We start from the raw sequence: 22,198 nt of genomic DNA, 5'->3' as shown, positions 1-22,198 counted from the left end.
TGACTTGTCTGATATTATGATTATGCTGGTGTACCTAATGTTGTGCATCATTCATACGGGACTGCTACATAGCGAGAACTGTTAATTCATTTAATTGGTAATACAATCAGCAATAGCGAAACAAAGTATGTTGAAAGACAAAGGCTTCAGCAAAATTCCACCAATACATTTCCAAAATGTAATAAAAACCCTGTTATTTCCCTCCACTATGCACAGAGTTGAGTCCATAAATACATCTGTTCAAGTAAAATAATCAATTTGGAAAAATATCTTTGGCATGTAGATTCGTAACACTACTAATAATACTTATTTGCAAATGGTGGCGCCAATAGAGTATTGTTTTGATGTGCCTTCATGTGTTTGCTGTTGCATTACGGAAAGCTGCTTGAGCATTTGTTCCATATTTTTGGACAACCATCTCAAGGTCCATGTGTTCTTTGCCCTCACTTGTAAGATTCAGATTCTACTAGTAAAAATGATTTCCACTATTGTATGATATTAGTACACTACTAGGACAACATTACTAGTGAGGAAAAACCAGTTGACAACTTGTACTACTGGTAGTGCGATGAATTGTCTTAGTGAGGACAAAATGGACATAAATTGACCTTAGCTGGATGTTAAAGTTATGGAATAAACACTCAAAACAGCTTTCCATAGTTGCATAGGACAATAACCACCATGTCAGGTCTGCTTTAAAAGTACAAATACTGTGACAAAGGTCTCAGGAAACACGAAAATTCACCTTGCTTACTATGGACATTTATTAACTGTCATGTAATTGAGGCTGCTAGATTTTCACCTTATGTACAAATATGTGGCTGCGGAACACATGAATCACACCAAGATACGAACAATGCAAACTAAAGCAATTTAAAAATAACAATTTAAAAAAACAACAACAAAAGCTTTTTTTCGATTAAAAAAATATTTTACATTAGTAATCAATTAAAAATACATTTGCATATTAGGAAAGTCAAAATAAGCATGTAACACTAATGGGGAAACAGAGCGAGTTGATCCTGTGAAAATTTGTCATTGAGGCAACCTTCATTCTGAATGGTACGCCGCTGCATAGTTTACGTTCTATTAGATGAGGAAAACAACTGCATAAATACATTAGAATCACACAAAGCTGTAGAAATAGAACATGTGGTACATATACGAATCATTATTTCAGAGCACAACCATCGCATGTAGGGATGAGAGAAAAAAATTACAGAGTACAACGACCGCGCTCAAAACCAAACCGTCTTTCCCTGCATATTCACTAATTTGATTTGATTTTTTTCAATCTATTTGCTGTTTTGTGCCCAGGCCAAAGCCATGTCTAACATAAAAATGATTCTTTGGCACCATCATAGTGCCAAAGAACATCACTCAGAAGTAAAATTCTTTTAATGTTGCCTTTTTCCAAAGGAAAATAAATCATTCTCATACTTTTTTTCTTGTAAGTTTAGTGTAGATACTACTAGAGATAATACTACTTCATCCAAAATACACCCATTAATATTAAATTATAAGACATTGGCACAAAGTAAATGTTTCGCCAATATGAAATGTCCTTTCTTTTCATCACAGGACACTTAATCCACCGAAGATGACAACGTACCATTCTAGTTGGTCAGAGGGAAAGAAAAAAAAATAAAATTGAAGTGCAACATCTTCGCATTGTTTAGCTTTTTTTTTTTTAATACGTTCTTATTTGAGCTGTAACGGCAGTAAAAGTGCATGATGCATATTTTGATTGTGGTAGTCCGAGTTAAATGTTAGCTACGGAGAAGCGGTTAGTCATTACGTTTGGTAATAAAAGGCACAGTTAGATGGCAGTGTGGACTCCACTTAGGAAAACCTGGAATAGAAACTGCTGAACTTAATTGATGGCCATCCATATCTTTTAACTGTTGTGGGCTTCACTTATTTCATTGTAATATGTAGAGAAAAACAAGGTCTTATTTGGGTGGAAGCTGAAAAGAAAAAGAAGAAAAACCTTGCCATACAAATTCAGGTTACGTCGCTGCCGTGACGGCAGAACAAAAGAATCGTAATCAATCCTGCAAGTAGCCCTTAATCTATTGCACTGGAATACATTTGCAGTTTGACAAGACCGTAAATAAACAAATAAAAGAACACCACGGGGTTCTTATGGCTGAAATGCCAACAATGTCAAAGCATAATGATGATGACGGTAACCTCATGATGGACATTCATTGTTTTCTGCTTGGGCTTGAGTTATTGGAACATGGTTACATTCAATCAAATGAGGAAGTTGGTTAAGGGAGGTGCATAGTGATTTGGACGAAAGTGGCAACATAAAGAGGGGTACACACATTATGATTAAGGCCGAATATAAATATTGCTCCTCTCCTCCGATCAAAGTCTCCAAAGGCCGTTATCAGAAGTCTCAGGAAGATTAATCGGAACAATTCTCCTGTGATTTGCTCGAAAAAAAAGTTGTAAATGTTAAGCAATTGCAATGTCATTAGCAGATAAGCTAACAGTTAGCCTAGCTTCTTCTATTTCTTCTACAACGGTGAGTTGTTTGCTATATCACAGAATTTGAAGCAAATTTTTTTATTTTTTATGAGTTTTGGAGTATACAGACAAGTCTGAATTTACAGCTGCCCGCTTTCAGTTCAGTACATGCCTGGGCAGCCCTGCTAGGCAGCCCTGAGGCCTAACACAAAAGAGATGCTGTGTAGTTACGGAAAGAAGAGGACACCCATTCGGAGTAATACAGTACCATCTTTTTCTGTTGTAATATTTGTCGTTCCCACAGAACAGATCAAATGTATCCCTGTGAATACTGTCTTATACTTGCTGTTCGAAGATGTAAAATTAGCGTAGCAGTTATGCTAATCTCCGTTAGCCCGTTTGTGTTTTGGTTGAACACCTTGGCGTTTAAATATACAATGTTTAATTATCATGTTTTATGTGTCAGCTTTACAGTAAACTTCAACCGGGAGAAACAAACAGCTTGAAGCAAGAACACTGTGCTTCATTTTCAGAGAACTATTGCGAGCAAGAGGGTGAGATCAGGCACTATGAAGACGTTAAGAAGTGTGTTTTAAAACATTTCAACGTGTTTCAACTGCGTGGGAGGCATAAAACTAGCCTATTGGGTCGATTTTAACCTGTTACGGATAACCCACACAAATGGATTCACTGTACTACTACTACTACTACTACAGTACTACATCTTTGTATATTGCAGCACTCTGGACACGGGTCAGTCTTGATTCTACACCAGACTTCAGGTCAGGGGAGGAGACTCACGATTGTCAGTGAAGATATCGATGGGTATGGTGAGCTGTGTTTGTCAGTTTGAGTACACCACGCAATACAAGCACTAGGAACTTTTTTTTTTTCTTTTAAATCAGTATGTGTGTACCCCGTGAACCGTTCTAGAGATAGTTTGGTTAATGCGCTGCACCTAGCAAGCTGCAAAAAATAGCAGTCCCATATCTTTAGCAGATACTCTTGCTCCCTGTGCCAGTCATATCACCGATTACACTTTTGTTTTTTTTTTAAATTTACATTTGTTGGCCTCAATTTGAAGATGACGAGAACGCTTGAGACAAAAAGAAACGATGTTGCTGACATGAAAAATGACCCAATAAAAAGTGCTAAACGATTCCATCTGGTTTGCAAATGGCAGTCACGGATTTTAAAGGGTGATAGGAAGGGTCCCTCCCACAATGTAGTGACTGGAAAATCAGGTCACTTTGTGGCTGAGGGGTGCATAGCGTACACAGTTTATCAAAGGCAGTCTCCGCTGTAGTCATATCTTGGGTCTCCATCCGTTAATGAACTGCATGAGTTTCTTCACCTGCAGTTTGCTCAGTTTGAAATCCTCAGAGAGAATCTCTTCAGTGAGTTGCAGTAACAAATTCCCGTCTATCTTCTCAGAAATAAAAAGGGACGTGATGTCGTCGGGCAGGCCGATAAATCGCAAGGATTTGGACACCTCTTCTATGGAGAGGCCGGCCAGGCTGGGCGGGGGCTGCCAATGTGCTGAGGCAGACCCCGATATCGAGCTAGCAGTTTCCCGGCTGGATGTGGAACTCGATTCTTGTGTTCCCTGTTCCTGCTGTGTAACGAGGCAGGAAGTGGAGGTGTCCTGCTGACTGTCACAGGTTGGTCCAGATGCTAACTCTGAAGTCTTCTTCATGCTGTTTGACTTTGCTGTTCTCGGCGGTAGGATGGGGCAAGAGAGGCTCTGCTTGGCGTTGCATTCGTCCATCGGTTGGTCTCTGCACATTTCCGAATTGTAACTGGACGATTTGATGCAGGACTTGCTTCGAGGCTCGTTCCGCAGCCTGAGGCTTTGAGTGCCGTGCGCGTGCTCTTGGTCGTCAAAGTCGACCAGGCTGCAGGTTTTGGGGTTGCTTGCGGATCTGTTTCTCGGGTAACTGTAGTAGCTGCGGCAGCCGGCAGGGAGAAAGTCGTCCAAAGAGCGACAATCCCCTCCGCTGAAGTTGTTGGGCCAAGACAACCTGGACGACATCCCGTCGGACGGCAAGCTGCTGCTCGGCAACGCGAGGCTTGGCTCGCCGAGGGCGGGGTGGGACCACTTACACGGGTAGCACACGCCGCTTTTTTCTTGTGGGTCGGATGCCTCTTGTTCGCACGATCCACTACTGAGGGGAGGAAACATAAATAAATTAGACACATTGGCACCCCTAAATATAAATCAACAATAGAGATAAAACAGAACAAAAATGTAATATCACAATCAGGGTTGCCAAGGGGTGGAAAGTTCCCAGTACATTTCAACGCAATTTCAGATGGGGAAATATTCCAAAATAGAAACTTTCCATGAGAAATTGCAGCAACCAAAAGGAATTAACGGTAGTGCAATTGAAACGTTTAATATTCAAAACGTTTTGTTTTGTCAAAAGTACACATCCACGCATGGATAGTCCTCATTGTCCACATGCGAGGTCATTTCATTCCCTTAACTGCTTCATTTCCTAATTAATGGAACACTGACGCACAAACTAGCTCATTGTGCGCTGTTCTTAACTGAGGACCACTGTATGTGAACATTTTTTTTAGAAACAAGATCTGCTGCATGGATTTGACAATTGAAGTCATTGCCTGACTTCATGAGCTGAGAAAAATAAAGGCCTTTTCGCACTGCACTTACCAGTCAAAAGGTAACTCGTGTGAATGAGTGCGCATCATGCTTACATGCTGTGGAGGCCAGAGGAGTAGTAGGAAAGGGTTGGACTTGGCGAGCGGGTCTCTTGCTGCCGAGGCTTCGACAGCATCGGGATCGATGGCATCTGTTTCAAACTACGTGGAGGAATCGGCGGGGCGTTCAATAGGCGGCATTCTTCTTTCACCTAGAAATAGATGACGTGGTTTAGAAACGCGCGGCGCGACTTATAGTGAGTTAGCCAGCTGATACTCACAGCTTCAGATTTGGGCGGTACTGGCGGCGGCGTGAGCGCCACATCGGGAATGGTCACTGGGCCGAGGGGGCACGCGAGCGGGCAAGCCGTCGTCGCCGTAGCGCAGCCGTCGTCGAGAGCTTGAACGCCCTCGGTTAAAGACGACTTTGGGCTCGGGCTTCTCAAGTGGTCCAACCAAAGCTCCTCATAGGGAACGTCGGACTTGATGAGGGACGCCTGCTGGTTGGGGCAGTCCAGCGTTTCCGCGGAAAAGCTTTCATTTTCCGCCGAATCCGTCGCAACGCTGTCGGAGGGCAGAAGTGCCCAATCGCCGCAGAGGCTCATGCATCCCTGCAAGTTGACCTCACTGTTGCCGTGCAGGTTGCTGCCATAAACGCACACCGAGAGCCGGTGGAACGACTGCGTCAGTTCGTCCCGGGCGTACGTTAGCGAGCTGGGGATCTGCATGCTGTTGGGACACCCGTTGGCGGTTCCGCCGCCGCAGCAGTTGCCGTTGGCGCCGCTCTGCTTCTTGGGGCTCTTGCCCTCATCGTTCCAATCCGTCCGCACGTCCCGGACGGCGCGCGAGTAGTCGTCGATGTCAAACTGCTCCTGGCAGAAGGAGAACCAGCGATGCACCATGGTGTTCAGCCACAGCTCGCCTTGCAGCAGCTCCTCCGGAATAATAAAGCGAGGCAGGGCCATGTGGAAAGGGAAATGGATGGGGATGATTTTATTGCTTCGCAGGACGCAGCACACGACCACCGTCTTGGTGTGAATGTTGACCAGTTTGTAGCGGTGGCCCTCCCGGATGAGGTGGAGGTCGTGCTGGTTGCGGGGCGGACCGCTGGGCACCGTGACGTTGACGGGCAGACGCGTTTTCTCCACGATGTTCCTGATGGTGTGCTCGCCGTCCTGCATCTGAAGCTCCAGCGGGCTGCACGTGCTGAAGCGACCTTTGCACTGGAAGGGTAAGCTGATGCTCTCGTTGGTGCGGTGGTTCATGCAGATCAAGCAGGGCATCTTGCCTCGACCCATCTTACTGATGGAGTTCAGCTTCCCGATCTTTTTAAAAATGGTGTTGAATCTGGATTTCTCTTTGGAGGTCTTGGCGTAGAGGATCTCGGCCTGGCCCATTAATGTCAGCTCGTCGCCGGTGCTTAGTGTTATATTGTAAACTTCAGTATCTTCGTTGCATTCCCCTGAAGCCATCTAGAAAATCACACGGTGCAACCATTAAAAAATTGCATTTACAGCGACACATTAAGAAAAACAACCGCTGTCATTCTTAACTTACTGCAAAAGTTTTGTGTTCAGTTCGGCCATATCAAATATGGGTGTAGAGGTGCTAGTTTAGTCAGTCAAAAGCTACTTCATGCTTGACAGCCTGCAACGTGCTTGTTTTCATTCCTTGCACACACAATGAACCATATCCTCCCTCAAAATGTAGTCATTTTTCGCAATTGAGAATAAGATTATTGATCCGGTTTAATTTGAATGAATTACCAAGACTGGCTGCAAATGTTTTTTACCCCCCAGTTATCCCGTTTGAAATATTAGCCATACCTTAACATTGAACGTGATTTCTTCCATGACGTAAACCCTTTCAGGAAACGCTTTGGCCACCTCTTCCACACTGTTGAAGTATTGCACAGGCTCCTTGACATCTCGGTCCTGTTCCAGCAGCTTAAATTGACCTGGAGTGGGAAAAAAAAACCCGCATAATACAATCTCTATCGCCTTAAGCGATGTGCACACATACTAATCATCAATTTGAGCTTTTCGAAAAAAACAGTAAGTGTGTACCGCGCTTTATGCAGCTTACCTTCATAGTGAACAGGAATTTCTATTTTAGGTCCAATCACGTAGTGTCCTTCATCGAGACTGTGAGCAGTAATAGTTGTCCACTGACGACAGGAATGAATCAAGAGGTAGTCGTTATCTCGAAGCCCTTCGACCAACTGGCCTGGAATAGAGAAAAAAACTAAATGTAATTTACACCCAAGGACTAATTGTTGTCCAAGATAATTCCTCACACTGTGATCGTGACAAGTATTTCCATGCAACAGCAACCTTTAGGTTTTTATTTTTCCAGTGGCAAGTTAACCCATACCCTTTTTAACCATTAACCATGTTAACACTTTTGTAATACCTAAAATACAACACGTCAATACTCAATGAGTTTTGCTTTTTATGTATAGTGAATTTTTATAAAGCATAGTTCTGTTGCATTTAACAAATGAAAAAAAATACATTTGCATTTGATTTTGTGCAAAACATTTTAATTGAATTATGTGCCAGCAGTTATTTTTCATTTCTTGCTGTGTTAATATTGAAACTGAATCATGTTACAGTGGTTGACAATTATTAAATATACTTTTTACAGAGAAAACCTCTACCACAATTTTGAGTAAACTTCAGGCTACTACTCCACTGCATTTTAAAATTGGTCACGGCCTTGTGAAAAGAATGTTAAGACCCAAGATGAGTTAAACGGACTACGAATTAAATGCACTTTTTACGATAATCAAATGTACTGTTATGCACCTGTATATTCAGATGCTCTAATGATAATCGGTGCCACGCGGTAATGGTGATTTAATCCCATTTTGTGCATATTTGCCATGCCTGTGCAATGTGTGCAATCCCAAAGTGTTGCAAATCGTCCAAATGCAGCTGTCATCAACAATCATTTTTCTTTTCAATGACATCCACACACAGCAATAGCCTTATTTGCAGGACTTTGTCGTGTGTGTCCGTAGTTTGGAGGATAAACAAAACGCATAATACAATCTCTACAATATAGATGACAACTGTTTGCAATGGCACAAATACAACTCGCAGTTAGTAGCAAGCAAAAGATAGTTAGCTTCTAACACTTTGCAGCGTCCAAAAAAGAGTGACTGACCGTTGTCCAGCTTGACGATTTGAGGCAACCTATAAGAACTGACAAGTTGATCTAATGGCAAGGCCGTCGTACTCCACGTAACATCTTTTAAATTGTTGTACAACATTGTTCCAAGGTCCATCTTGCTAGCTTACATTAGCCCACAGGAGGGCTAGCTACGTGTAAACACGGTCACACCAGTCTACGCAGCGCTCATAAAAGCAACGATTGCATCGAAACTCCATTTACGGCTTTGTACTTGGCACGATGCCTCTTAATTTTTGCATAATATTGACTATTCATCGCTTTACGTGCCATTAAAATCCGTAATCTAATCATTAATAAAAGCCATGTTTGTTTAGTTACCGACTACAGACAGATGAATAACGGAAATGCGTATTTTTTTCTTACAAAATAAGAGATTTGTCTTGTGGCTCTCGCAGTCGGAAGCTCTTATTTTAGGGTCGACATTTTGAAAATAAGGCAAAATAAATTGTCCATGGTGTTCATGCAGGAATTTAAACGGAAACAAGACCTGTGATAAGTCTATGGGGTCATTACAGAAATTTAAAAAAGTAAATTTTGTGTCCTAAAATGCCATTTAAATAATACAGAGACATGCAATGTGTAAAGTGTCCTGAGACAAAATTTTACTGTACTTGTTGTCAATGTGATTCCAAATATTATAACTAAAGGGCGTTCTTTAAACAGCAACTTCTTGATGACCAATTTACATATAAATATAACAGATCAAATAAAATTTAAAACAGTATTTTTTTGTGTCTACCTTGAAATTGTTAAAACATTTAGTTTTATCACAGACAGACATTAAATAAAGAAGTAATGATGCTCTGAAGTTGACTCAACCTACAGTAAATGCCTGAAGTTGACTCAACATATAGTACATGCAATCCTGTTGCTAAAACCCTTTGAGCCATAGAGAAAGAGGAAAAAAGTGAGCTATAAACTCAGCAGAAGTGACATCAAGCTAATTGTTCTAATAAGTGGCTAGGCTCTCCTTTTTGCCATTTTAATAGCTTGGCACGACTGGGGGAGAAAATACACAAAATACAATTTCCTATAATGTGTCCCCTAAAGAGATGAATTGTGATCAATTGGCAAGAGTAGTGATGGTGTAGTTCTGTTGTGTGCCAACTGTGAATGTCATAACTTCCTGATCTAAATCAGAGGAGCTTCCTTCATTTGCTGTGTGATCACACAGCGTAGTCCTTACCCTCTGACTAACAATGTCTTTTTTGGACACTCTGCGCCAGTGGGATGACGCTGTAACGTGCGTGGACAGAAACGATTTGACTGAAGCACTGAGAATTTTCTTGGCCATCCACGAGCCGAACTCCAAAATCTATTTTAATATCGGCTGTCTCCAGCTTCTCAACCAAAACCTGGATGCTGCTGAAAAGGTAGTGTAAACAAAATAAATACAAAATAGCTTGTATTTACTTTTTTAAATCTGGGCTGTTTAATCTGAAAGCAAACTATATGATATTCTATAGACTGAAAGTGCAAGTCACTGAAAAAGAAGAAGTAGTGCTTGGCATTTCTCATTTGTTCCGAAGGAAGTAACGCGTGATTTGTCTTTGTCTCAGGCCTTTGACTGCAGCATATGCAAGGACGAGCATTTGGCGGTCGCGTTCTTTCAAAGAGGAATCACTTTTTATAAAGAGAAGAGGTGAGGCCTGCTCAGCAACTGCAACGCATTGCTTTCCATTTCGATGTTCCTTTCAGTAACCAAGCTGAGGGGTTGCTTTCAAGGTATGAGGAGAGTGTTGGTGATTTCCAATTTGCTCTCAAGGCTCTGAGGGGCAACCAGCTGATAGACTACAAAGTGCTTGGGCTCAGATACAAATTATATGCATGCGAGGTAAGAGGCCTAGCCTATGAAACGTTCTCGACTTTTCTTACTCACTGTGAGTGAGTTTTAAAAGTTCAGCAAGGTGTCGTTCACCAGGTCCTGCACAACATGGCCTTGGCTGAGGCTCACATGGGTCAGTGGGAAAAAGCCCAGAAGAACCTTGCGAAGGCTCTCGAATACAAAACGGACGCCAAGCTCAACCTCATCGACAGAGCTATGCAGTCTACCCTGGTGTGTTGACATGTTCTCGAGGACTCAATACCGAGATGCATAATACGATATTTTAATAGCATCGGATCACTACTCATAGCAGCTACCACACACCATGTCAAAATGTAGCCTGTCTTTATCTGTTTAACACGAATAAGAACAAAAGTTAAGCAAACCATTGTAAATAATGCTTTCATTTCACCACCAGAAACAAAAAGTTTTTAAAGCAGTAGAGTACCCATCCACTGTGCTGTTTAGACCGAATAAGCACTATGTTGCTGAACTGGAGAAAAAGGACTACCTGGGAAAAGCCAAGGTAATAATACATCCTCTGCTAATTAAAAAAACAACAAGTGCAAACTGTAGCTTAATTGACCATTTATCTTTGTTTATTTTTAGGTGGTTGCATCCGTTGTTCCCCAGGATCACTTCTCTGGGTTTGCCCCTTTGCAGCCACAGGTATTGCATACTAGAAAATGTAAAGAATTTGGAATTGCTTGGATGCCTGCATAAAATACATAAACAGTTATCTTAAAGTTGAGGTCAGGAGTCTGACTGTGTTGTCATGTTGTACCTCACATATTCTGTCAAGCTTCAATTGGAAGACAGATGGTCTTACGTTTTCCAGGTGCCCTTATGCAAACTTCAAACCCCTTTAGCAATATTTTTATAGATTTCAGTGGCTTTTGAGCTACTGCAGAAATCCATGTAATTCCAAAGGGTTTGACATACTTTTTACTTGCAAGTGTTTGAGACAATTTTGCATGTTATTACTAATTTGACTTTTTTTTTTTCTACATACAGGTTGAACATGAACCTTCAGGTCCTAAGGAGCCTGAGGTTCTGAGGTAAAAATCTGAAAACATGTCAAGTCATTTTTTTGTTTTTTTGTTTGTGATTCGTCTCGTTTTAAGCAACATCATCTCGACACAAAATATTTGCCAAATTGCAAAGTCAAGCCTTTCCATGTGATGAACGGGTTTATAATGCATATCTTTTATGTCGAGTGCATTCCGATGACATGAAAAACCTCCTCTTTTTAAAGTGCTTTTGAAGGAGACCCTCACATTGTACGCTATGAGTTCATTCCCGAGACGAGTGATGAGTTGGCTGTTGTCCCGGGCAACATTGTTTTTGTCCTACAGAAAGGTTCGGACAACTGGGCTTCGGTCATTTTCAACGGAAGAGTAAGTCCGCTGCCTCTCGCTAATACTAGCATACACACTGTACCTAAAAAAAAAAAAAAAATGTTATTAATCGGTATGGATAATTTTCCAATTTATGATTTAAATACAGAAAGGACTTGTTCCTTACAATTACCTGGAACATCTGGAAATGTCCTTGGGCGCTCAGCAGAAGAATGTGAGGCCCATTTGTTACAATATTCATATTTAAAACGTTTTGGGGACAATGATTAATGAAGGGCCTTTTCTTTCCTGATCTATGCTTATTGGAAAACAGCAGCTATCGGAACCTCCAAATCGGGTACCACCAACCAGGCCAGAAAGGAAACAAGGTATGTATTGTTTATTAGACCATAAATTGACAAAATAAATGCCGTTTGGACATCGTAGAACAAACATTACATTTTGTTAAGGTCTTGTTCGTGGTGAAAGCAGCAGTCAAGACTTACAACAGAGGGTATGCAATCAGAAAAAAAAAAAAAAAAAAAAGTGTATAGAAGACTTCTCTAAATGATTGTGTGCTCGTTTCAGGAAGCCCAACTTGCGGACAATTTGTGTATTGTCAAAGTGTATTACAAATTCAACTTTGCAGTGTCACTTGCAAGTGGCTCCACTTACAAGACTCTGATTGAAAAGATCAGTAAAAAACTCAACCTCTCGTCCGTGTCGGTCACACTGAGGTATGGTGCACGTTACACAACATCAATACATACACGATTCTGTCTGTTTCCGTGATTACAAATTTGCGTGCAATGTAGGTTAACGTCAGATGCAACAAGCGCCATGGATGACGATACAGATATGGAGAGCGTTTGGAGTGCCCATAGCAAGCACCTCACATTGTGGTGTAATACCAAAGTGAGTACATGTAACTTCAATTTTTTGGGGGGTGTAATAATCTGAATTGACCGCAAAATAAAGATGGAGGATTCAAATGATCGGGGAGGAATTCACTGAGGATGAATTAATTGCATGTTCTTGTTAAGCAAACTGCAGTAAAGTCACAGAACAATGAGACTGTTTTGGTGGCACTTCACTCCTACGAGTCAACAAATCCCGAGGATCTTGGTTTTAGTCAAGGGGATAAAATCACGCTCATCTCAAAAAGTGAGAATCCACCCCTTTAAACACAATATATCGTTTTTAACTGATCAGACACGATGAAATGATTTTTCTCCCCCTGCAGTTAACCAGGACTGGTTGGAAGGACATTCGAATGGGAACACTGGCATTTTTCCTGCATCCTTTGTGGAGGAAGTTCCCGTCAATGAACAGTGATGCTTGCAAATGTAAACGCGCGACTTGAGGGGCGACATGCTTAAAAGGATTGAGTCCATTTTCCGCATTATGCCCCCTTAAAGTGTATAATAAGTGATCATTTAGAGTGATTCCGAGCAACGTCATACATGTTGCCACTATGCTCCTTCTTCTTCATAGGCGATGGCGATGCCTCTCCTGCCCTCCACAGCTTTCCCCACGGGCGTCTCGCCCAACTTCTGCTCCAAGCCACGCCAGCTCCGTGTCGCCAGAAACGATGCTGAAAAGACACGGTTACCATTTCAGCGTGCTTTCAATTTGTACTGCAAGTTTACGACAATAAACACGGGAAAATCCATCAAGGCATCTTCGAGTGTTTCGAATGACACGTACCAGCAGGGTTGCTGTTGGCCACAGTCAGCGTCTGGTTCCTTAGGACAAGTGAAGACCCGCACGAGGTCTTGGCATGATCGGGGTCCAGCGTGTTGCTCCTCAGAGCTCCCGTGATTAAAGACACGTCCGTCTCGTCGTAGTCTTCCTGCCCCTCTGCCAAAGGTATGTAACTGTGTCCACCTAGCGACAAAATGTAGAATTGCAGCCATGAGGACAAACACACAAATGAAGTCAACAGTTGAGGCTTTGAAGTCTATAAAATGGATTCAAACCTGGCAAGAGATGCCGAAAGTCGGTGACGTATTCCGCCGACCACTCCCTGTTCCTGTTGCATGCCACTTCCATCTCGAACGGCGTCACCACGGGTCGGTAGAACTCGCTGGAGTCCAACAGCGAGTTCTCCGGACACGAAATCAAAACAAAAATGTCAATTTCCAGAAAGTTTGCCAACTTGGGCACGTTGAGCTTCCCCATGGCGAACATGTAACTCTTCTTGCCCGCGCTGCGGATGGTCTCTTTCAGCTGCTGGATTATAGCCAGGTAGTTGGCCACGCCCAGAGTGCCCACCAAGATGCCCACAACTTTGGCGTCTTTGGCTCTCTCGATAGCGTAGAAGCGCTTCATCAGCGCACGTTTGATGCCGGCCGACTCCAACATTCCCGTAGATGTCGCGGGGTCGAAGGTGGAGAAGGAACAGCGATTCCACGTCATCATGAAGTTCCGCAAGGTTGGTCCGTCTTGGCCCACATAGAAGATATCGTAATCGTCGGCGCTCAGTCCGCTCTTCAGAGAAAACTGCCTTCCAAAGTGAATGCAAGGCCGCTCGGCGTCAGGCTCTCTTTTACTCTGGCCGTGGCTGTAACACTGCTCGCCTTCCACGACAAGTTGTGAACAAACAACGTTTGGATAGTCTTCGCACAACAGTGCCACCAGATTATCTGAGGAGTTGAAACACGATCAGCTTCCAGCGCAGCGATCGTGCACCTTTCCCAAGGTCAACCGCTTTTCCATGACAGCATTTTACAAATGTATGCATATACAGGAGACTTTGGACAAATTTTGCTTCGGTTCACGACTATGCATCAACACAGAATGCTCATTTGTGCTTTCTTTGGCTAAAAGAAATGAATTATATTTCCAATTCATTTTAATGAGGAAAAATGACGGTCTCTGATTAAGTTTGAATTTATCATGCAAAAGGATGAAGGCCAAAATAAAAAGATAATGACGAGTCGCAAAAAAATGCTGATTAAATTAAAAGTAGTAATAGTGAGATTACTGTAAATTTTGTGATTTGTTTTTTTTTTTTAATTCTGTTTTACCATTATGACAGCTGTTAAAACAATTTTACAGAGCCTTAGATGACATCTAGAGTGGACATCAAGTCTACAAAACTCCTGTTGAAATGCTATTTTTGTGACAAAAATAAAAAGACCAACAAATCAGGAAAAGCCTACAAGAACATCTGAACTTCATTTGGGATCAAATCAGAGGCATCATAAATGGTATCTTAATGAGATGTTAATTCTGAGTGCAGCCACATCCTTAGTTATAAAAGGGTGTGCATACTTGTGCAACCGCATTCTCGTTTGTTACTTCTAACGAAAACATTTTTTTGGGGGGGGAGTTGTACAAGTTATAGCCGACAATGGTGGAACGAGTTATGAAATGATCTTGTTTTTTTTTTTAATATATATCACAAACCTGCCATTTGAACAAGTGTGTAGACTTATGTCCACTTTATATCTTTTTTTCCCCTCTACTAATATGACATCACACTCTTTACCACCATTTGTCAATCCAAATGTTATTTAATACTTTTGTCTTTACAGTAGACTACGCGCAATTAACAAGTTAACACCTCTTCTAATGTGCAAGGAGTAATGGTAAGTTGCTGTTTCTTGTTGAGGTGCCATTTTTAATTTCATTTTATGTTTACATCCTAGAATTGTTTGTTAATGCAAATATCGACTATGACTTAACTACTGGGCGATATAGAGGATAACACATACTGACTTCTGCACAAATTCGAATCGTGTTGCTGGCTTAGAGACGGAACTCAGTTGAATAATGTTAGGTCTATTCTGCCACCTCACATGACAAAATAAAGCATTTAAATTATGATTCAAGCATGCACAGACACATTGTGAGATGACTCCCATCTTTGTGTGCTTACCAATAGCATGTGTGTATCTGACATCAAACAGGATGAGGATGTGGGCCTGTGTGTCAGTGTACAGTTCTCTGAAGGCCGAGTTGCACTTGTGCAAGTCTATGCTTGCTTTCTCAAAGACGTACATCAGGGGCAGCCGCTTAGACGGGCTGAGGCAGGCGCGGCCGTAGTGCACCATGCAGTCGGCTCCAACGTGCTCTGCTGCCACTTCATCCACACAGCAACTGAGCAAACCAAAACACACCACATGGGAAATACACTTCCATTAAAAGAGATTTAAAAAAAAAAAAAAAAAAAAAAAAAGACGGAATATGTTGAATTAATTCACCAAACAATTACCTGCCATAAGATGTGTCCCCAAGAATGAACACCTTCGCTTGAGTAATTCTTTCAATCTCAGCTGCAATTGCGGTCGAATCGTGCAGGAGTTCATCAGGAAACTGCAGCGCAACCTTGGAACATATGAAAAGAAACATGCACGCAATATTTAAGTCTAGTGCAGGACGGTGTTGCTGAACAAATATACTGCGGATGTAAAAGTGTCACCACCTTCGTGAAGTGATTCTGACAGACAAAGTCGCAGGTTTTCTGAATTTGATAGAACTCATCGAGGTCTTCCAGGGGAGTTCTCCTCGTCTCTTGGACGTCAACCTGACGCTGAATTACATTTTCCGAGCTGCTACTGAACGCATCAGCCATGACTACTGTAGTAACAGCGCCTGTAAACATGACACATAACGAGTCTGCAAAGAAGCTCAGAATTCTAAGTTAAAACACACGACCTTCATGCCATCAACTTGTAACTGTAGCATGGACTTAAAGTATATCGTTACTTACGTCCTGTACGCAAAGTTAGCTTAGCCGCAAGATAACTTCACTCCATATATTTCCAGTTGTGTGACACAATGCGCCGGAAAACGTTAAGCGTAGCAAACACGTGCTACCAAAGAAATGGCTTTTCCGCTAGTCCTTACACTTCCGGTTCAACATAGTTTCAAAATAAAAGCATAGCAACGCACCCTTGGTTAGTGCATGTACTGTACTGTACAGGCACGCTCAGTTACTGCCGCACATACAGATTTCTAGTTGATTGTTTTATATTTATGAGCCCAAAGTGATTTCCAACCAAATATCTACTGCAATTATGACATTCTGAGTTTACAGCCAGCAATTAACTACTTTGCTCAGCGGCATACTTCCTAACAAAAAGGCACACTCATGTTCGACCACTTTGAAGTGTTGTGGAGGCTAAGCCAAAGATTTAAGACACTGAGACCTTACCGTGATTGAGTCAGAGAAACTTACCAGTTGAACATGTGGTCTCTTTAGTTCCTCCACATTCTTCGTTGTGATCATTAAACTTCAATAAATTCCCAAATAGCTCTTCAACGGGCAGACACGGTAGCGACAGGCCGACAGATTTGAATATTCAAATATACACGATCCTGTGCCTGACAGTTTAGTTATCCCATGATGACAATCACATCCCCAGCTGTTGTGACTCTCGTAACAATTGCAGATAGAGTCACTGGTGACAAATAGTCCCAGCTCATCAAATAGTCATTCAACATTTGGAGTAACCACTTGAATAGTCTGGGCAGAATTCCGATTTGTCGTCATCAGCAGTTTTCCTTAACGCACGGCTAGCACAACTGGGAGAGTAAACAAACGCGCCGTCATTGGATAGACTCCAGGCTTTTTGCCGATGTCTCCTTCTGGCCACCAGAGAAAGCACAAAATGTCTCCATCTTGTTCTGCAACCTTAAACCCAGTGGAACATTTCCTACACGTCACCCATGAACGCGAAAAGCTCCTGCCCGAAACGAATGAGAACGCCAAATAGGGAACTGGTAAAGTTAGGCCCCTGCAGTTACTCCCAGTTTAATGATACAGCTCTAAATATGGCCTTTGAGAACCTTTTCTGGTTTGAGAAACACCATGGTGAGGAATGTGCCACACTTTCCCATTTTGTCATTGAAACTGCTGCTGAGATACTTTTATCTGAACTGCACATTCATATACGTCTGCCTTAGACCTGGTAAACGCAAGGATTGACATCAAGCTGTTTGGCAGAAGGACATCTGAGGACAATGCCTCTTAGAGTTGCAGGAGATTCCATGATTTCCATAAATTGGACATTTTCTCTAGACATCTCCTTTTTCCTTTAAAGCCTTTTCCTCGAAGTCATGATTGGACTGATTTTCCAGCACGCGATCCGAGTCATGCACTGAAGTTCTTGTCACCCGAGACATCCTTTCTGACCTCTCGGGCAGCGGAGTCCACTTGAACGCTGGCGTAATTTGCCGGCCGGTCTTCCAAGGAAAACTTGGCCCATCAAGCCAACAGAAAGTCAGGCATCATTCCCCTTGATGCAGCATCAGCTGGGTTGTCTTTGGTACTAACGTGTCTCCATGGAGAAAGGCTTGAGACTCCTCCTTCTGTATGGCTGAAATCCTATTTGCCACAGACGTGGGGAAACGACCGTCCTCATTGTTGATATATTTCAAAACGGATGTGTTGTCAGTCCAAAAGAGATTCGTCCAACTGAGCTTGAGGCACTGTAGTTAGCATCACATCAACTCTAGCAGCTAAGACAGCAGATGCTAGTTCCAGGTGTGGGACCGTTATACATTTGAAAGGCGTGCCCTTCCCCAATAAGAAAGCGACATGAACGCCGTCTTTGCAGTTTGTCAGCCTCAGATGGGTTTCAGCTCCATGGCGGGGTCACCAAAATCCTTAATGTCCTCCGACCACTTTCCAAAATATCCAGAGGCATCTCCTCATCCCTTTTGACGGTTCCTTCTCCAGGGATAGTCTTGCATCATATTGGCCCTCTTCCAAAGGGAAATAAGTCCTTTCCATCAAGACCACCAACCCAAATGAAGATGCAAACAACTTTTTCGTTGTCCCATTGTTTTTAGAGGAATTTTTTTTTTTTCTTAATTGCGATATCCAGCCGTTTCACGTGCTCAGCAGAATGTAGTCATGCGACCAGGATCCAAACACACGTGTGTATGGTTTTGTTTTTCTTAATGGACTTTACCAGCACATGAATAACGGAGCGAATGCGACACTTTTCCGGCCCCTGTACCAATGCGTTTGGGGAAGAGTTGTTTCCTGAACCCCGAATTAATTTGATTGTTCCAACTCAACATTTGCCTCTGGCATGTGAAGTGCTGTCAAACAATCCCGATTATGTCAATGGATAAGCGTCCAAAACAAATTCCTCTCTTTATGAAACCGCTACTTCACTTACCTTCCTTACTTACCTTCAAACTGTTGCCATTTTCCCAAATGAACAACAACGACTCAAACTTACCTTTGATCTCTATTGTATTTTCGTCAGAGGAATCCACTGATGTTACCGTTGTGGAAAAATGATCTCTGGGTTATTATTGCACTTTAAGCATGTTGGCATGTCTTCATATAGCTGTATGTTGTGGTACACACGTCTTAATAATGTCCAAAGATTGGGTCGGACAGAATCCTCACTTGCTTCTCTAGAAAAGCAACAATATCCTCGAAATGAGCTTTTCTACATGTAAAATCTCAAATGCAGTGCATCAAGATATGTTTAAATAATTACCTGCCATAGGATGTGTCCCCGATATCGAACACTTTCACTTGAGTAATTCTTTCCATATCAGCTGCAATTGCGGTCGAATCTTGCAGGATTTCATCAGGAAACTGCGGTAACCTTGAAACTATGGAAACACACATTGTTTCATTTCCGGCACAATATTATTGTATGGCTTAAATTATGTAACAATAGGGTAGATGTTGAAGTGTCACCAACTTCCTGAAGTGATTCTGATAGACAAAGTCGCAGGTCTTCTGAACTTCATAGAACTCGTCAAAGTCTTCCAGAGGAGTCCTCCTCGTCTCTTGGACGTCAACCTGACGCCGTATTACATTTTTCCAAGCTACTGAATGCTTCAGCCATGACTACAGCGCATTGAGCGGCTGTAAGCCTGGCCCATATTGTGTGTTAGCTGGTCATGAGTCAGTTATTGACAAAGATCAAAATTGTAACCAGACATGGCCTTCATTGAATTATAATTGTGGCATGAACTACCACAGTATATGGTCAACATCCGGTTTGTAAAATTAGCTTAGCTGCAAGATAACTTCACCGTATATATTCCCAGTTGCCGTGTGATAATACGTGTTATTTTCTACCAATAGCGTTGCAACACTTCCACATTTCTGGGTAAAATTACAATTAAATGTCAGTTCGACAGAAAATGTTAATCATAGCAAACATGCGTTACCAAAGACACGGCTTTTGCGCAAGGCCTTACACTTGCGGTTAATCTCGTTTCAAAATAAAAGCCAAGGAAAAAGCTCTTGGCGACTGCAAGTACTGTACCATCCAAATATTGACTGCAATGATGACATTTTGAAGTTACAGCCAGCAGTTAATGTGTTTGCTCAGCGGCATACGTACTCACAAAAAGGCGCGCTCAGTTACGACCACCTTGAAGTGTTGTCGAGGCTACGGCAAAAAGCTTTAAGCCGCTGAGATGCTGCACTGCTTCCTACCGTGATTGAGTCACCGAAACTATCTATCTATATATCTATATATATATTCAATGTTCACCTACCTTCTGTACCAGACAGTTTAGTTATAGGTCTCAATATTTTTGTTGTTTGTAGCTTGACAGAACGCACCATGCTCTTTTTGGGGGAAAAAAATGGCAAGGGGCCAGGAAAACACATGGAGCCAAGGAATCCATGACGACCGACATCCCCAGGTGTTAAACTCTGGCGATGAATAAAACAGCTCTTTGCGCAACTTACCTTCAAAACTGTTGTCATTATCCCCAAAAGGTGAGCACATGAACAACATGGACAAAACAAAACCTACCTGTTTCTTTGATCTTCAGAGGAATCCTCACATGCTTCTCTAGCAAAAGCAAAATTAGCCTTGAAATGAGGTTTGTGATTGTATGTTTCCACAGCATCATGAGCCACAACTCTCCATCATTCCCGGAGCTTGAATGGCAACTTGGAAAGAACAGTTTTCACATTGCTTGGCATACCCAAAAGATATTTTGCTGCAATGTAGCCATATTCAGGAATTTTGATTTCCCCAAGCAGTTGTGCGAGCAGGCAGTATAGCTCCTACTTTATTTCCAAATTCTCAGAAATGTTTTTGCTGTGCATAGCCATGCTGCAGGTTCATGTTCATTTGCGGTTGGGTTAAGTGCATTGACTGGTACCCACTTCCTCTTTTGCTTTTCAAAATGAAAGCTCATGAGGCAAGCTTGTATCTGAAATCTGTGAAGTTGCCAGTTTAGTATTAGGTACGGCGAGCTTGCTTCTCGTTAGTGTTTGTCCAGTGCATGTCATGTCAGTGCGTCTCTTTTTGCTCCCACTTTCATTTGAGCAGAAGTAGTTGGACATGCCCAAAGTATGGACATTTTTCCGCATTTGTTTTATATCATCATGAGTAATCAGAATTGAAACCCAGTATTTTCAATTCCGGACACTCGGTTTTCCAGTAATACCATCATCAGTATTGAACCCAGTATTTTTGATTATGGACACCTGCTTTCCCAATAATACCATCATCAGTATTGAAAACCAGTATTTTTGATTATGGATAATTGTTTTCCCAAAAATACCATCATCAGTATATTTGATTATGGACACCTGTTTTCCCAATACTACCACCATGAGTATATTTGATTATGGACACCTGTTTTCCCAAAAATACCATCATCAGTATTGAAAAGCAGTATATTCGATTATGGACACCTGTTTTCCAGTAGGCCAATATATCAGTATTGAAAACACATTTTCAATCGACGCCACATTTTCCATGGAATTTTACCCATCTTTTTATAACCATCAATAAACGCATCATTCAACATCATTTTGCCTTAAACCATGTTTCATCTTTTTTCCTCATGAGGTAATAAATCCATTCAAGAATTGTGCATGCACCTTATTTCATCACACAATTCAACGACCCCTTTAAGAGATTTCCGTACCTCTGAAATATAAACATTTTGCCAATACTTTTGTATTGTTTTCAGAAAAGCCTTATAAAGTTTTGCTTTTCTGCCATCAACGAGCCCCAAAGCAGAAAGTTTGACCGCTCATTTGCACGTCACCCTCCATATAATATCAACACAGGTAGGCTACCGTACCCCGCCGTAAACAAATTGCGGCAAATCGCACGACCCGAAGTTTGTACAACAATCTCTTAATTGCAGCAACCAACCCATTGGAAATCGCTTGTGTGCAGCGCTGCATTCCTACCCGAATCCAAAGAACGTTGTCGGGAAATCCAGCGATGAGATGATCCACGGCGTCCTTGCCTGCTGTCTTTTGTCCCAAGACAGCAACAGCAGGTGCGTTGATTAGTCATATTATCATGCGCCGCTCGCGTCTGTCCTTAATTGTCGCAGGTGCCACCAAACACGTCCAAAAGACCAGCAGTGCCGTTATTAAGCTCGCAAATTGCTTACAGTTTTTTATTTAAATTGTAGAGGCTACCTAAAGATTTAAGCAAGATGCTGCACCTGTTTGTTGCGTGATTTATGAACGAGAGTCCGAGACAAATTTACCAGTTGAACACGCCGTCCATTAATTTCTTTCACATTCTTAGTTGAGAATAGATCATTAAACGTCAATAGGTTTGGAATACGTCCGCTGATAGTGTAGTGGTACACACGCCTGAGTTGTGTGCGGGCAGCGTGGGATCGATTCCCGCTCAGTGACAGTGTCTATGTGTGCCCTGCGACTGGCTGGCGACCAGTTCGGGGTGTAGTCTGCCTTCGCCCATTGACGGCTGGGATAGGCTCCAGCAACTCCCCG

The 22,198-nt window shown here is 42.2% G+C and overlaps 4 protein-coding genes across 7 annotated transcripts in view; 2 read left to right on the top strand and 2 right to left on the bottom strand.

Annotated features, from left to right (window-relative positions):
* Positions 1-3,305, top strand: part of prkdc (protein kinase, DNA-activated, catalytic subunit) — a 33,487-nt gene extending 30,182 nt beyond the window's left edge. The window contains exons 86-87 of one of the 2 annotated variants that reach the window (XM_086021614.1): positions 2,942-3,029; positions 3,215-3,305. In XM_086021614.1, coding sequence (XP_085877740.1) covers positions 2,942-2,981 — 40 coding nt within the window. In that variant the 3' untranslated portion in view covers positions 2,982-3,029; positions 3,215-3,305. The remainder of the gene's footprint in view (positions 1-2,941; positions 3,030-3,214) is intronic. The other variant, XM_086021615.1, reaches the window with a different exon arrangement.
* Positions 77-21,781, bottom strand: garem1 (GRB2 associated regulator of MAPK1 subtype 1). 2 transcript variants are annotated; one of them, XM_086021617.1, is made up of 6 exons: positions 21,641-21,781; positions 7,222-7,362; positions 6,963-7,093; positions 5,418-6,608; positions 5,194-5,348; positions 77-4,640 (listed from the first exon to the last, which is right to left on the bottom strand). In XM_086021617.1, exons 1-6 carry the CDS (start codon positions 21,747-21,749, stop codon positions 3,782-3,784), a joined length of 2,586 nt encoding a protein of 861 aa, XP_085877743.1. In that variant the 5' UTR covers positions 21,750-21,781; the 3' UTR covers positions 77-3,781. The 2 variants fall into 2 exon arrangements, with proteins under 2 accessions (XP_085877743.1, XP_085877742.1); XM_086021616.1 differs by lacking the exon at positions 21,641-21,781 and adding an exon at positions 8,305-8,667.
* ncf2 (neutrophil cytosolic factor 2) lies at positions 9,048-13,165 on the top strand. Of its 2 annotated transcripts, none has more exons than XM_086021620.1 (16): positions 9,048-9,704; positions 9,891-9,973; positions 10,057-10,165; positions 10,253-10,387; positions 10,575-10,682; positions 10,766-10,825; positions 11,171-11,214; positions 11,412-11,553; positions 11,663-11,728; positions 11,831-11,882; positions 11,964-12,007; positions 12,082-12,230; positions 12,309-12,408; positions 12,537-12,657; positions 12,737-12,839; positions 12,988-13,165. In XM_086021620.1, the coding sequence occupies exons 1-15, from the start codon at positions 9,531-9,533 to the stop codon at positions 12,826-12,828; spliced, it is 1,479 nt and encodes a 492-aa protein (XP_085877746.1). In that variant the 5' UTR covers positions 9,048-9,530; the 3' UTR covers positions 12,829-12,839; positions 12,988-13,165. The 2 variants fall into 2 exon arrangements, with proteins under 2 accessions (XP_085877746.1, XP_085877745.1); XM_086021619.1 differs by having other exon boundaries at positions 9,049-9,704; positions 11,828-11,882.
* On the bottom strand, positions 11,879-19,715 carry dph2 (diphthamide biosynthesis 2). The gene is made up of 8 exons (XM_086021621.1): positions 18,960-19,715; positions 16,211-18,873; positions 15,923-16,092; positions 15,713-15,825; positions 15,377-15,597; positions 13,473-14,138; positions 13,201-13,380; positions 11,879-13,087 (listed from the first exon to the last, which is right to left on the bottom strand). Exons 3-8 carry the CDS (start codon positions 16,070-16,072, stop codon positions 12,966-12,968), a joined length of 1,452 nt encoding a protein of 483 aa, XP_085877747.1. The 5' UTR covers positions 16,073-16,092; positions 16,211-18,873; positions 18,960-19,715; the 3' UTR covers positions 11,879-12,965.
* Positions 21,782-22,198: the final 417 nt, after the last annotated feature.

The sequence above is a fragment of the Filicampus tigris genome, chromosome 21 (assembly GCF_054856515.1).
Source record: "Filicampus tigris isolate MCC_2025a chromosome 21, RoL_Ftig_1.0, whole genome shotgun sequence".
Lineage (NCBI taxonomy): Eukaryota > Metazoa > Chordata > Actinopteri > Syngnathiformes > Syngnathidae > Filicampus > Filicampus tigris.
The sequence above is the reverse complement of the archived record's forward strand: the minus strand, read 5'-3'. Positions and strand labels throughout refer to the sequence as shown.